Here is a 14,111-nt window from a genome sequence, read left to right on the forward strand (position 1 = left end):
AGAAGCTACACTGAGAAGAGCAGGTAAAAGCCGAAGAATACCAAACTGGTACAATTCGGTTCGGTTATTAAACCGGTCTCTCGCGCTTCAACTCGTCTTCTTTGCCAGTTTCCAACTTTTCCGCTTCGACTGTCGAAATTTTCCCGCAAAACCCTTTCTGGGTTTAACTTGTGCTGTGAGCGTCACCAAGTCACCTCCATACCTTTTCTTCTCCACCTGCTCGTTTCTGTAATCCCTCAAGGTAAAAGATGAGTACGGTCGACAAAATGCTGATCAAGGGTATCAGAAGCTTCGACCCAGAAAATAAGAACGTCGTTACTTTCTTCAGACCTTTAACCCTAATCGTTGGTGCCAACGGTGCCGGCAAAACTGTAAAAAACTTAACACTCCCTTCTCCTCTTCACTTCACTCCCAATTTCGCCTCCGTAAGGGATTAATCTGTGTCTATTATTTCGTCATTTTTGCAGACGATTATAGAGTGCTTGAAGGTATCTTGTACAGGAGAGTTGCCACCAAACGCGAGGTCTGGCCACAGCTTTATTCATGACCCTAAGGTTTGTTTTCTTTAGATTCTCAGTTCTATTGTTGATTCATGCAAGCTTCTTCTGTTCAAATTGAATTTCATTGGTTTCCTGGGAAAATTTTCGGAGATTTTCATTGAATAAGAGATGGGTTTTTTTATATTGTTATAGGTTGCTGGGGAAACGGAGACAAAAGCACAAATTAAGCTGAGATTCAAGACAGCTGCAGGGAAGGATGTGGTGTGTATAAGGTCATTTCAGTTGACACAAAAGGCTTCAAAGATGGAGTACAAGGCAATTGAGAGTGTGCTCCAAACCATTAATCCTCACACTGGAGAGGTTGCTCTTTTTTCCTCCTATAAATCTTTCATTTAGTTTCTTCTCTCACTTTTAAGCTGTGTATTTCATATCTTGATTTTGGTTTGGTTTGGTTTCATTTCTATATTTCCTACAATGTTTGTTTTGTTTGCATATAGAATGTTTTTATACCTTTTTTTCTTGAAGAAAAAAAATCTAACGCACTGCCTAATCTGGGGTTTCAACTATTGCTTTGTTTTATATCTCTGGTTATACTTGCATCTGTTCCAGCAAAATCATTTTCTCCTTTTTAATTTCCATTGCAGAAAGTATGTCTCAGCTACAGATGCGCTGACATGGATAGGGAGATACCAGCTTTGATGGGTGTGTCCAAAGCTATTTTAGAAAACGTCATATTTGTGCATCAAGATGAGTCTAACTGGCCACTGCAAGATCCTTCTACTTTGAAAAAGAAGTTTGATGATATTTTCTCAGCCACCAGGTATCACCAATATTTCTGTTAAACTATCCCATCCTTGCTGTATTTGTTGTAGAAGAAACCGATTCATAGAAACTGTAACATGTGTTCAACATGAAACAGATATACAAAGGCTCTGGAAGTTATTAAGAAACTTCACAAGGATCAAGCTCAGGAAATTAAAACTTTTAAGTTAAAGTTGGAAAATCTGCAGACCTTGAAAGACGCAGCTTATAAGGTATGCTAGATATTAGCTTGTTTGACATTGATTATTCTTTTCATTTTCAGTATCCCTGCTCACAGATGCAGAACGATTTTGTAAAGTCAAAGGAATAAATTAACACTGACGCAAGATTGTTTTAATTCTGAAAGTAATTATAGACTAGTATTGGATACACATAGTATGCATTTTCTTAGGCTGTGTGGGCTATTCTTATGCTATGATACTCATACCTACTATACAGCTTCGTGAGAGCATTGCTCAAGATCAAGAAAGGACAGAGTCTTCAAAAGGTCAGATGTTGGAACTGGAAACCAGCATTCAGAAAGTCGATGCTGAAGTTCATAATATGGAAATGATGTTAAAAGATCTGAGAAAGCTACAGGACCAAGTATCAAGAAAAACTGCCGAAAGGAGCACCTTGTTTAAGGAGCAGCAGAGACAGTATGCAGCATTACCTGAGGAAAATGAAGGTTTTCTCTATTATTATCTTTCTGTCTTTTAGATGGTGGGGTTCTTCTTTTGGGTGCACATTGTTACAGTGGTCTTTTTAATATACAGATTGAGTCCCTGCATTTGTATGAATTTACTTTTGCCTTTTTGTAGAGGTATCTCACATATTGTTAATGCTTGCTGTTCAGATACCATTGAAGAATTGAAAGAATGGAAAAGCAAGTTTGAAGAAAGAATTGCTCTTTTAGAGACCAAAATTCGAAAAATGGAGAGAGAGATGGATGACACACAAACTACCATTTCTTCGCTTCACAATGCAAAAACTAACTATATGCTGGAGATCAGCAAGCTACAAACAGAAGCTGAAGTAACTCTAAAGAAGCTACCACATATTTAAATATTAGGAGTTCGCTCTCCATTTAGTTTAATATTTTTCCTTTATATTTTTATAGGCTCATATGCTGCTGAAGAATGAAAGAGATTCTACCATCCAGAATATCTTTTCTCATCACAACTTAGGAAATGTTCCTAGTACCCCCTTCAGTTCTGACGTAGTTTTGAATCTCACAAATCGAATAAAATCAAGACTGGGTGAACTTGAGATAGACTTGCTTGATAAGAAGGTACACACATTCTTTATTTTATCCAGAAAGTCAATGTATTGCATATGTTGACATCGTTAGAGATTTTGACTGTCATCTCAGAAATCAAATGAAACTGCTCTAAGTACGGCTTGGGATTGCTATATGGATGCTAATGACCGTTGGAAAAGTATCGAAGCTCAGAAACGAGCCAAAGATGAAATCAAGGTGTGGCTCACCATTTGGAACTCTACCCAATCCTCCATTAACGATCTAAAGTTTAACTCTTTTACTTTTGATGGTGACTTATGCAGATGGGCGTATCAAAACGCATAGAAGAGAAAGAAATTGAGCGTGATTCATTTGAATATGAAATTTCCACCGTGGATGTTAAACAAACTGATGAAAGAGAGAAACAAGTGGTATTGCTTTTTTCCCCTGATTTAATTACATGATTTTGGTCTTGATGACTTTGCCCTTGGTATATGTGCCTTATTTTGCCATCATCTGCGTTTGCACAGCAACTTGAGCTTGAGAGAAAGACTAAACAGAATTCAGAAAGGGAATTTGAAGCCAATATAGAAAAGAAACAGCATGAGATATATAGCATGGAGCATAAAATTAAAACACTGAATCGAGAAAGGGACGTTATGGCTGGTGATGCTGAGGATAGAGTGAAATTGTCTTTGAGGAAGACGGAACAGGAGAATCTTAGGAAGAAACACAAAAAGATGTGATCTCACTAACAAATGCTTTTGTCAAGTTTTTTTCTTTTTTCTTTTATCAATCCATTTTTTTCACGCTCTAAAGCTATTTACCAGAATAGATGAGTGCAAGGATCGAATAAGAGGGGTGCTGAAGGGGAGATTGCCGCCCGAGAAGGATATGAAGAAGGAAATAGATCAAGCCCTGAGGTAGTGTTTTTACTTAACTTATTAAGTTATGGTGATTAATGTAAGATATCGGATCCCAAAACAAAGAGAGAAAAGCTTGCTACTTCAGGTGTTCAAATATATCTCAAATTTTTTTTTATGTATTTTGTTTTCTCTTTGGTTTAGATCAATTGAAAGGGAATATAGTGAGCTGAGTTTGAAATCCCGAGAAGCAGAAAAGGAGGTCAACATGTTGCAGATGAAGATACAAGAAGTAAACAATGGTCTATTCAAGCATAACAAGGATACAGAATGTAAGCACTGCTGTATAATTTGAAGTTAGATATCTATTGGTCAGTTCTCTGACTAGCGCCTTAAGTTGTGGATATCATTTTCTAGACAACTTTGTCAGTCATACCAATTATTAGACCATGTTATATAGAGTATCATCTATCACCCCCGTTATTTGATTTTCGTTTTCTACAACGTACCTGAATTGGCATTTGTAACACAGATGAGAAATCCATTGTCAGTACATAGTGGATCATTAGAAAATATCTATGCACTTAATCTGACTTGAGTATTTTTATGCAGCAAGAAAGAGATACATTGAGTCCAAGCTTCAGGCTTTAAAACAGGAATCGGTTACCATTGATGCTTATCCCAAATTGTTGGAGTCAGCTAAGGAGATAAGAGATGAACATAAAAGGTTTGTGGTCAAAACTGGCGACTGTTTCCATACCACCACCCCATCACCCCACATGTTTGCGTGAATGCCAATATATTCCTGTGTTGCACTCAAAAGCGTAGTTCTGTTTCTGGTCTGTGTTCGCAGAAAATATAACATGGCAACTGGTATGCGCCAGATGTTTGAACCTTTTGAGGAGGTAGCACGTTCACGTCATTTTTGTCCTTGCTGTGAGCGCTCTTTTACATCTGAAGAAGAGGATAGCTTTGTTAAGAAGGTTACACAAACTTTCCCCCTGTTTTTTACCTCACGATTCAAATTATTTGATGCTTCTATAATAACTGTACGTCTCTTTATTTAAGTATGTAAAATTTCTTTTCAAATACAGCAAAGGCTAAATGCTTCAAGCTCGGCGGAGCATCTCAAAATGTTAGCAGTGCAGTCTTCCAATTCGGACTCTGTATTTCAGCAGCTGGACAAACTACGAGGAATTTTTGAAGAGTACTCGAAACTAACTAATGAAATTATTCCTCTCGCTGAGAAAACTTTGCAAGAGCATACAGAAGAGCTGGATCAGAAGTCTCAAGCTCTTGATGATGTGAGTTGGGGATCATTAGAAATCTTGCTGTTTTCTGCTTGCTTTGTTTCCACTTAATCATGTTCTTATGTTCACAAGCTGGAAAATCTTAATTCCAGTTCATAGCATCTCAAATTATATATGTGTATGTCTTCAGGTATTAGGCATCTCAGCCCAAATAAAAGCTGACAAAGACTCAATTGAAGCACTGGTGCAGCCCCTGGAAAATGCTGACAGGATCTTACAGGAAATCGTATCCTACCAAAAGCAAATAGAAGATCTTGAATATAAGCTCGATTTCAGGGGTCTTGGGGTTAAAACTATGGAAGAAATCCAATCAGAATTAAATAGCCTCCAAAGCAGCAAGTAAGTACTCTGTAGTTGGGTGCATAAAAAAAAAGTACTCTGAATTTATGTAGGGTAAAACATATTTCTCTTCATTGGACGTTTCTTAGTCTGGCAGACACATTTTTCCAATAATATCTTCCTTTTGTATCCTTGAACAGGGATAAATTGCACAATGAGCTGGAGAAACTTAGAGATGACCAGATTTACATGGAACGTGATATATCATGCCTCCAGGCCAGATGGCATGCAGTAAGGGAGGAGAAGGCTAAGGCAGCCAATTTGTTACGTGATGTTACAAAGGCAGAAGAAGACCTAGAGCGTTTAGCCGAGGAGAAAAGTCAACTTGACCTTGACGTGAAGGTGCAACTTATAAGAGCTTTTTAGATTGTTATCCACATGCATTTATGTGTGGCACTATATCAAAGTCCGTTGTTCATTGGCGACTATAAAGGTCTTAATTTATTAGGTCCATGATCATGAACGAGAGTACTACAATTGGCGGAATGTGATGAAACAGATTAGTGAATCATTGTCTTTCTGATTAAATTTGCTACTAGTAACGCAATGCAATTCAACATAGATATGTAGAGAATACATAAGAAATGGGTAGCAATAACATCCTCTTGAGTTGGATGGTATAGTGCTTGTAACTGTTCAAGATTTTCGAATTTGAAAAGCTTCGAGTATATTTTTTTGTTCATTCATTGAAATGTGTTCAAGTAGTTCTTCGAAACATGCAAAAAGTAGACTTCAGTCTTCTGTTATTGTTGTTTCAATTTTTCTCTGTTAGAATCCTTGAATTTATTGTTCGTTTCATTATTTTCAGTATTTAACCGAGGCACTTGGCCCGTTGGCCAAGGAAAAGGAGCAGTTGCTGAGTAACTACAATGATATGAAGGTTAGACGTAATCAAGAGTATGAAGAACTGGCTGAGAGAAAGAGAAACTACCAACAAGAAGTTGAGGCATTGCTCAAGGCCAGTTCTAAGATAAATGAGTATGTTCTGCTAGCCAAAGGTTAATTCATTACTATCCTGTGTACCAGATATGCTTACAACTGCTTCACTAGGTATCATGAACTGAAGAAAGGAGAGCGCCTAAATGATATTCTAGAAAAGCAGCGGTTATCTGAATCTCAGCTTCAGAGCAATGAAGCTAGAAAGAATGAACTTGCAGGTGAACTGAACAAAAATAAAGACTTGATGCGGAATCAAGATCAACTGAGAAGAAATATAGAGGATAACTTGAACTACCGAACAACAAAAGCAAAAGTTGAGGAGCTTACACGTGAAATTGAATCATTGGAAGAGCAAATATTGAATATTGGTGGGATTCCCGCAGTTGAAGCGGAAATGGTAAAGATATCACGGGAAAGAGAAAGACTTCTTTCAGAGGTGAGCAGATTCTTATATATTTATAGCAGTCACTCTGATTTTATTTTGGTATCTCTGGTTAGTTATTCGTTTGTTCTGCATGATGGTGAGTGTAAGATCGTGCGTTTCTCCGATTTGAGTATTTAATATCCGAGGTGGTTGTCTTTATATACTTGTTTCAGGATAGCCAAAATATATATAATTTTAAAATGATCAGTTATAGGTAACAGATTTTCTCCACTGACTACCGTTACTCGTGGCTGTTAGCAACTGATATGTGTGAACATCGAGTTATCCTGTGTATTTTTGGATTATCTAAAGATAATTTATCCATTTAAAGGTTTCAGAACCTATTTTATTGTGCTTAAAGAATAATGATTTTTTTCCTGTAGCTGAACCGATGTCGTGGAACAGTGTCTGTTTACGAGAGCAGTATTTCAAAAAACAGAGTGGAGCTAAAACAGGCACAATACAAGGACATAGATAAGCGGCACTTTGATCAACTGATCCAACTAAAGGTAAGTAGTAGTATTACCTTGTGGCAGTGCCTGAATGATGAACAAAATTCCACTCTATGTTTAATTGAACATTTCATTTTTGCAGACAACTGAAATGGCAAATAAAGACTTGGATAGATACTACAATGCCCTTGACAAGTAAGCTGTTTTCGAGTCCTAATATAAGCTTCTGGCTAGTTGTTTTTCAATTTAGACTATCTAACATTTAGTCTGCAGTTTTTAACATAGATTTCCATCTTATTGAATACTTACAGAGCACTAATGCGGTTCCACACAATGAAAATGGAGGAAATTAATAAGATTATAAGGGAACTGTGGCAGCAGACATACAGAGGTCAAGATATGGATTACATACGAATACACTCGGATTCCGAAGGTGCAGGCACCCGCTCTTACAGCTACAAGGTATGCTACAGAATCGACAACATGCTTTACCATTTGGTCACCATTAACATTGTGGTAAACCTTGTTTTTTCTTAGGTTCTTATGCAGACTGGTGATACAGAACTTGAAATGAGAGGAAGATGCAGCGCAGGTCAAAAGGCGAGTTGTTCTAAATTCGCTCATGTAGAAGCATCTTTGTCAGTTCAATAATCTTTTAAGCTTCGTTGTTTAACTCAGGTGATCATTTTCTTCTTCGTCTTCTCCTGCAGGTTCTTGCTTCATTGATTATTAGGTTGGCTTTAGCAGAGACATTTTGCTTAAACTGTGGAATATTAGCCCTTGACGAGCCAACTACAAACCTGGATGGGCCCAATTCAGAATCTCTTGCAGGAGCTCTTCTTAGGTCAGATTTACGATCCATACCTTTAATGACATGATGATGATACATGGGTACATATAATTCCTCTTGCATAGAAAATTTAACTATCTAAACACTGGAATCATTATTATGATATTTACCCTGCCTTAACGTTGTTACACATCCTAAGACCATGGCCTCAACATTGGACCACATTATTGCATTGCATTCTCCAGGATCATGGAAGACAGAAAGGGCCAAGAGAATTTCCAGCTCATAGTCATTACCCATGATGAACGCTTTGCTCAAATGATTGGCCAGCGGCAACATGCTGAAAAATATTACCGGGTCGCAAAAGATGATATGTAAGCAAAACCCTATTGCTCTCATATCTTCTTCTTTCTGTTCATGCTTTTCCATTTTCTCTGAATCTAAGATCTGAAACTTCACAACTCTGTGATCTTCTCAGGCAGCACAGCATAATCGAGGCTCAAGAGATCTTTGATTGACGAACTGGTTGCTTGCTCTATAAACCAACATAACAGATTTAGCTAATGTCTAACGGTAAGCTCATCTATTTACAAAACTATTTGTATCTTTCTTGGCGCTGTTATATACAACTCTTTATCGATCAGATGTGTGGAAAATTTTTAATTAAACTGAAAAATGGGTATGTAGTGGCCTCTTTTTGAACCCTTTTAAGTTATATTTTTGTAAAGAGATGGAACATCCCAAGTTTGTTGATGGTTTTGATATCTCAACAAGTCGCATCATATCTTCTTAACATCTTGTCTTTATTTATTAACAACATCATTACAACAAACTATCAACCATTGTTAATAGTTTCGTACCATAGGCTTTTTTGTCTTTTCTTGATCATATTGTGGAAATTTGTGGTATAACTTTTAAGTAGAATATGAAATGAAGTTAGTAGATAGGACTAACAACAGGAGTGAAACCGAGCAACTGCTTAGAATGAAGCCATGGTTGAATAACCACAACTGAGTCAAACATCCTGGTGGATCCATTGGGTTGAGTCACTTCAATCCTTAGATAGTATTTGGTCCCAGCGACGACCTGTTTCTGAGCCGACACAACTCGGCTAAACATCAATGGATTTGACATGTCTGTATCAGTTTTGGCAATCGATTCGACGTTTCCTTCCTCGCTCTGTTCCCGTTGGTTGAACTGCTCCACGCAGTACCTGAGATCACACGATCACATCACATTTCTAATTTATACATACGAACATATGTATATGTATTAAGTGAATGTATCATACTATCATATATGCATACCTTCCAAGTTGTTGAATTTCCCTGTTGGCCTTAACATTTGGAACATCTGACTTCCCTCCGAGAACGACGGACTTCCTTAAAGCGTTTGCCGAGGGAGTCATGACTGCGATCACCAGAAACCCTAACAGTGACAATACAAGAGAGACCTTCATTAACATTTTTTTTACCCTTCTTCTTTGACTTCAGTCTGATCTTTTGTGTGATTTGTGTTGCCTCGTAATGTCTCTCTTTAAAGCTTGTTTTGTTTTCCCTATGAGACTGATTGCTGTATATTTTGTGTGTGTGTGTGTGGGAGAGAAAGAGAGGGAGAGAGAAGTGTTTATATAGAGAGGAAAGAGAGTTGATGTTTGGTGTTTGGGTGTACGTGAATGAAATTGGGGTTCCCCATGCCATCGGCACCTTCGGGGTTCCGCATCTTTTAAGTTACTTTCTGATCCAAGTCTCCCCTCCCCCTCCACGTGAAGTGAGCCCCCACCCTTTTTAACGTATGTGACTTTGCTCATTTCGGTAGTTTTGTTTCCATTATTAACCGGATTAATAATTATTCGTTCTAAATATGGAATGAATCAAACAATTGGATATTCTTTTAAGCAATTGAATGAATCAAACCAATCTTTTTCTGGTGTTTTTGATGGGTCAACTAGTCCATATGTATTGTTGGAATTCAGATGAGAGAATGTGAAACCTTATTTTAAACTTCTCATGATATGTTACATATGTTATTTCATCATATAATTTGGTAGATCCGGTAATATGTTAAAAGACAGAAATTTCGGAAACTGTGAATGTCCTTGTATATAAAAGAAAACATCTTATGTTCAACCTCTTTTTATATGATTTTTTTTATTATTTTAAATGTGAACATTGTTTCTGTCATCAGCTAAGCTTGCGATTGCACCAAGTGAAACAGTTTTAAAAGTCTAATTTTGACCAAAGGAGGGAGGGATCATGGGTTTTATATTTTCCTTATCGCCTCGATTGGATTTTGAACTATTATTGTCTTTTTGTTTGGTTCCTTTTATCATAATGCAAGAGAGAGATATGTTTATGGTTTAGGAGAGCGGCACGTATCAACTGAATTTGACAGCTGCCCTCTCTTCTCTTCGCATGCTGCTCACGTAGCACCTCCTCTTACGTATGCCAAAACTATTCATTCATAATTTTATAAACTCAATCTGTTACGGACAAGAAGAAATGTATTCTATATATTCGCATTGGATAATATAGTTTCATTTTCATGTAATTCATACAACCAAGCTCTTTAACAAACAATCAAAATAGCAAATATGGTTATAAAATTTTAATAACGTCGACAAGAAACAACACTTTCATGTACGTACCTTTAGAAGTTACATAGTCATAAACTCATATTACAAATTTTGTGCTAACTACTGATGGTAAGACATACACAACCTTGAAAGTAAATACTTTGAGACCATGTTATGCACACAAAAAAAATGAACATTGCATTAAGATGATATAGAAGATTTGAGAGCTTTTAAATTTCAAAAGCCAAAGAGTGTCTTTGCTATGTTTGTGGCAACAATCAAATTTACCAAGTAGTATGATACTTGGGACTTTTAAATGTTTTCATTACTAGTTTAGAAATCTTGTAAATACTCAGCTTTTAGAATGGTTTTAACTTTATTGGGCTTTTTTTTTTTTTGGGTGCAAACTTTATTGGGCTTTATGATTTGTATTTTGCTAGACTTTTTAGTCCAATCAATAAAATTTGAGATGACTTTCTATGCCATTTTGGACCCAAACAATAACTATGGGCTATCTTAGTGTCATTGACCCAAACAATAACAAAAACCAAAAAGTTTACTTAAGAGACTTGACCAAGTCATTGACAAACGTTAATCAAAAGCTAGATATTGCGTATGGAGATCATATAACGTCTCTTCTCTATCTGTTTCTGTCCCTAAGAGTAAGCTTTAATCGCAAGATATGATGAGTTTAGAGCCTTAAAGAGGTAACACTAAAATGGATCGATCATTCGTGGACTTTTCACCATGCAAAGGTTAGACGTATATGTGTTTAATATTATAGATATCATGATCAGGTTAGTAATATCCAAATCATCTTTCTAATTACATTTCATTTATTATCCATCCAAAGTGGCTATATATTTATATGATTGTGGTGAACCACAAGAAACTGTGTTTTCTTAGTGTGTACAACTGTGTTACAGTTCGCTCCATGGACAAGCAAGATTTTTGTTAGCCAAGCTCAATCCTTCTGATCATTTTGTTATCGAGTTCTTTCACGTATTCTCTTTCCATCGTCTTCACAAAACTAACTATACTCATATAAGGTGACCTTATGATAATTAAAGAGAGAAAAATTGCTAATTATTGTAACCAGAAAAATGCTAATCTATTTTATAATTACCATTTCTTAGTGCAGTTTCGTTTTTTCACGTAGTCTTTTATTTATCTTAAAGTTTAGTAAAAAAAAAAATTATTTGTTATTAATTACACTAATTTAATTTTACGTAAACAACTGATAAAAAAATTGAATACAATAACAAATGAATTTGTAATGTCTGATTACAAAATTTGTTCCTCATCATCATCAGTCTTGAAATTTATCTTCTCCTTATCCTTTCTATTCTCTCTAACACTCCTTTTAAAGCAATATCAAAAGCATCTTCAAAAACCTCTCCACCCGGTTTATTCCGGTTTGGTTCACTGTACACAATCTTCGGAATCAACCTTATTACGTTTTCTCTCAGACCAACCAATCTCTCATTTGGTATTCCACGCAAAATCTCTTCGATTTTGTTCTTTCCCCCGTTTCTCAGCTCCTTAACCGGTATATAAACCGAATATTCGCTGTTGTTCATAGGTATGTGCCATACGTATTGCTTGTATGCGCTTCCTTGGTTAAAGTAAACCGGAATACAACCAGCCAAAATCGAATCAAACACCGATCTTCTGGTTAACGAATCACCCGGTGGCTGTAAGCAAAACACCGAGCCTTCGAAAAGTTTCATCAGAGTGATAGGATCATTGCAGCTATTGGCTTTAACGTCACAGTCAAGAAACCTACACGTTTTAGACGAACTCTTGCATTGTTTTATGACTTCAGTACGAACCAAACCGTTTTGGTTTCTGCTCGGTCTTTGAGCTCCAGCGAATGAGAAGAGGACCGTCCGGTTAGTGACTTTGATCTTGTCTTGCCACCGTATGATCTCGGAGGTTGACGTTGGGTGAAAGTAAGTCGGATAAGGGATCGCGAACTCGTTGTGGCTCGTTAGACTCCGTTCAATGGTGAGGAAAGTGAGGTTTTGTGAATCTGGTAAGAGCATTAAGTTGGTTCCCCAGTCGGAGTTCTTGTCGGAGTTTCGTCTAAAATCTCGTGATATCCGACCGGTTACGAGGAAATGGTCTTTACCTAACATACCTGTATTTTCAAATCAGAGATAACTGAAATTTAATTCTAACTTTATCAAAAAAAAAAAAATTGGTTGATCAAAATCTAAGAAAATTGACAGTACATTATTAGATTTAAAATAATGTTATTTGCAACAACAACAAAGTTGATATAACTACAAAAATAATTGTCAGTTATTTAGTAGTTTGAAATGGTCTTCACCTAATATAACCTATCTTTCAATTAGTAATAACTGAGAATTATTTTTTTGTAGTTATTGTCAGCAATTAACTGACCAAATGACTAAACAAACACAATAAAATTACAATTCTATTAGAAAAATAATTTGTGTAGCTTTACAGAATTTTTAATGTGTAGCTTGTTTTATAAATTTATTTTATTTTTATAGCGAAAGAGTGTACTTAAAAAAAAAAAAAAAAAATTAAAACGTTTTCAATTACAAAAGTCGTCGTCGGTAGAATAGGAGAAACGAAAAGTCGTCGCTAGCTTTGAATAATTCGATTAATTACTAATGAAATTAAAACAACAAGCAATAATTGCAAATGATTTAAAACATTAGGGGTCAAAACGAAATAATATTAAAGTGGGTAGAACAGTACCTTTCCACTGAGGTTGCTTCTTGAGCCAATTAACAAGTTCCTTCCCGGCGGCGTCTCTCGCAGCTACGTTACGCCGCCGTAATTTCCGCCGGAAATCGAGACCAGCATAGTAAGGTACATAAACAGCCGAAGCAAGCGAAGAGTTACTCGTCAAGCACTCGTATCTCTTCATCTTCTCGTGGAATATCACTTCAAGCATGAACTGGTTAGTCGCGTACCAGCTCGGAGTGTAGTCAGAACCGATCAGAGTTCCGAATCCTGAGTTCTTGAAAAACTCACACATACTGATTTTGTCCTTTGGTCTTGTAATAGAATCGCAATCTTGAAGGATTTCAAGATTGAACCGAGACGGTAGCTTGTGGATGTATACGTAGCGGCCGAGACACGTGTCGTCTCCGGAAGGTATGGAGATGGAGGTGGTCGTTGCGCTAGTGATGAGTATGATTTTGTTTTGAGAGAGATGGAGAAGAACGAGAGAGATGGTGAGGAGAGATAGGAAAAGTAAAAGAGTGGTTGGTTTTGGCTTCCATGGATGATGATGATGATGATGGTTCTGAATCGAATCTGATGAACTGTTATTGTTGTTGCTGTTCTTCATTGTGTGGTGTTCTTGATTTGATGATCCATGTTGAAATATTGAAAAGAGAGAGAAAGGTCGCAGAGTCACACGCAAAGCTAATAAATATATTTTTCTGTACAAAGGAATTTTTGATTGGGGAATAAAAGTCATGATGTTGCAAATTCAATTTCAGTTTCGTAATCTCTTAATTTTTTATAATCATATACACATACGTAGGTGAGTAGAAACTTCTTCTGATTTTATAATTATCTAAAATTCAATACTTGGTCAAGATAGTATGGCTTCTAAATGTCTGTGTCCTATTGAGTTGGCCAAATTATCGTATCTAAATACTACTAATTAATGTTTGATATAGTGTTTTTCATGGTTACATTTGCAAATCCCTTTCAAGATGTTTATTATTTATTCTAACTAAAAATAATATATATATAAAATGTGCAAAGACCAATTAATCATCTTTACTAATAGATATTATTTCTTAATTAATTACTAGTAATATCCAAAAGAATAATAAAACCAAATAAAAAGGAACTAGTATGTCAAGTGTCTTAGCTTGTTTTCTAGTTTC

At 36.4% G+C, this 14,111-nt stretch overlaps 3 protein-coding genes and 1 long non-coding RNA gene across 4 annotated transcripts; 2 read left to right on the forward strand and 2 right to left on the reverse strand.

The window, feature by feature from the left end:
- Positions 1–173: 173 nt before the first annotated feature.
- On the forward strand, positions 174–8,428 carry LOC17888755 (DNA repair protein RAD50). The gene is made up of 27 exons (XM_006295936.2): positions 174–371; positions 468–554; positions 693–860; positions 1,145–1,320; positions 1,420–1,534; positions 1,761–1,989; positions 2,158–2,336; positions 2,422–2,592; positions 2,674–2,778; positions 2,865–2,972; positions 3,072–3,283; positions 3,372–3,464; positions 3,609–3,736; positions 4,017–4,131; positions 4,258–4,387; positions 4,499–4,708; positions 4,845–5,053; positions 5,194–5,395; positions 5,862–6,031; positions 6,104–6,428; positions 6,800–6,925; positions 7,011–7,063; positions 7,180–7,330; positions 7,406–7,468; positions 7,579–7,712; positions 7,904–8,032; positions 8,137–8,428. Exons 1-27 carry the CDS (start codon positions 249–251, stop codon positions 8,174–8,176), a joined length of 3,951 nt encoding a protein of 1,316 aa, XP_006295998.1. The 5' UTR covers positions 174–248; the 3' UTR covers positions 8,177–8,428.
- Positions 8,429–8,442: 14 nt separating this feature from the next.
- Positions 8,443–9,332, reverse strand: LOC17889223 (cysteine proteinase inhibitor 2). Its single transcript, XM_006296179.2, has 2 exons — positions 8,966–9,332; positions 8,443–8,871 (listed from the first exon to the last, which is right to left on the reverse strand). Exons 1-2 carry the CDS (start codon positions 9,121–9,123, stop codon positions 8,595–8,597), a joined length of 435 nt encoding a protein of 144 aa, XP_006296241.1. The 5' UTR covers positions 9,124–9,332; the 3' UTR covers positions 8,443–8,594.
- Positions 9,333–10,968: 1,636 nt separating this feature from the next.
- LOC111831009 lies at positions 10,969–11,442 on the forward strand. Its single transcript, XR_002834297.1, has 2 exons — positions 10,969–11,030; positions 11,160–11,442. It is a non-coding gene; the product is annotated as an uncharacterized LOC111831009 (long non-coding RNA).
- On the reverse strand, positions 11,421–13,690 carry LOC17889464 (probable xyloglucan galactosyltransferase GT15). The gene is given in 3 exon segments (XM_006293967.2): positions 11,421–11,556; positions 11,559–12,373; positions 12,964–13,690. Coding segments are annotated over 3 exon segments (1,452 nt in total). The 5' UTR covers positions 13,562–13,690; the 3' UTR covers positions 11,421–11,517.
- Between the last annotated feature and the right edge of the window lie 421 nt (positions 13,691–14,111).

This window comes from Capsella rubella, unplaced genomic scaffold, assembly GCF_000375325.1.
Source record: "Capsella rubella cultivar Monte Gargano unplaced genomic scaffold, Caprub1_0 scaffold_4, whole genome shotgun sequence".
NCBI lineage: Eukaryota > Viridiplantae > Streptophyta > Magnoliopsida > Brassicales > Brassicaceae > Capsella > Capsella rubella.

Coding starts and splice junctions, on each gene's coding strand:
- LOC17889223 (XM_006296179.2), bottom strand. CDS start 9,123: ATGTTAATGAAGGTCTCTCTTGTATTGTCACTGTTAGGGTTTCTGGTG. Junction 8,872..8,965: donor GAAATTCAACAACTTGGAAG/GTATGCATATAT, acceptor GTGTGATCTCAG/GTACTGCGTGGAGCAGTTCA.
- LOC17888755 (XM_006295936.2), top strand. CDS start 249: ATGAGTACGGTCGACAAAATGCTGATCAAGGGTATCAGAAGCTTCGAC. Junction 2,593..2,673: donor TAGACTTGCTTGATAAGAAG/GTACACACATTC, acceptor CTGTCATCTCAG/AAATCAAATGAAACTGCTCT. Junction 4,388..4,498: donor AGGATAGCTTTGTTAAGAAG/GTTACACAAACT, acceptor TTTCAAATACAG/CAAAGGCTAAATGCTTCAAG.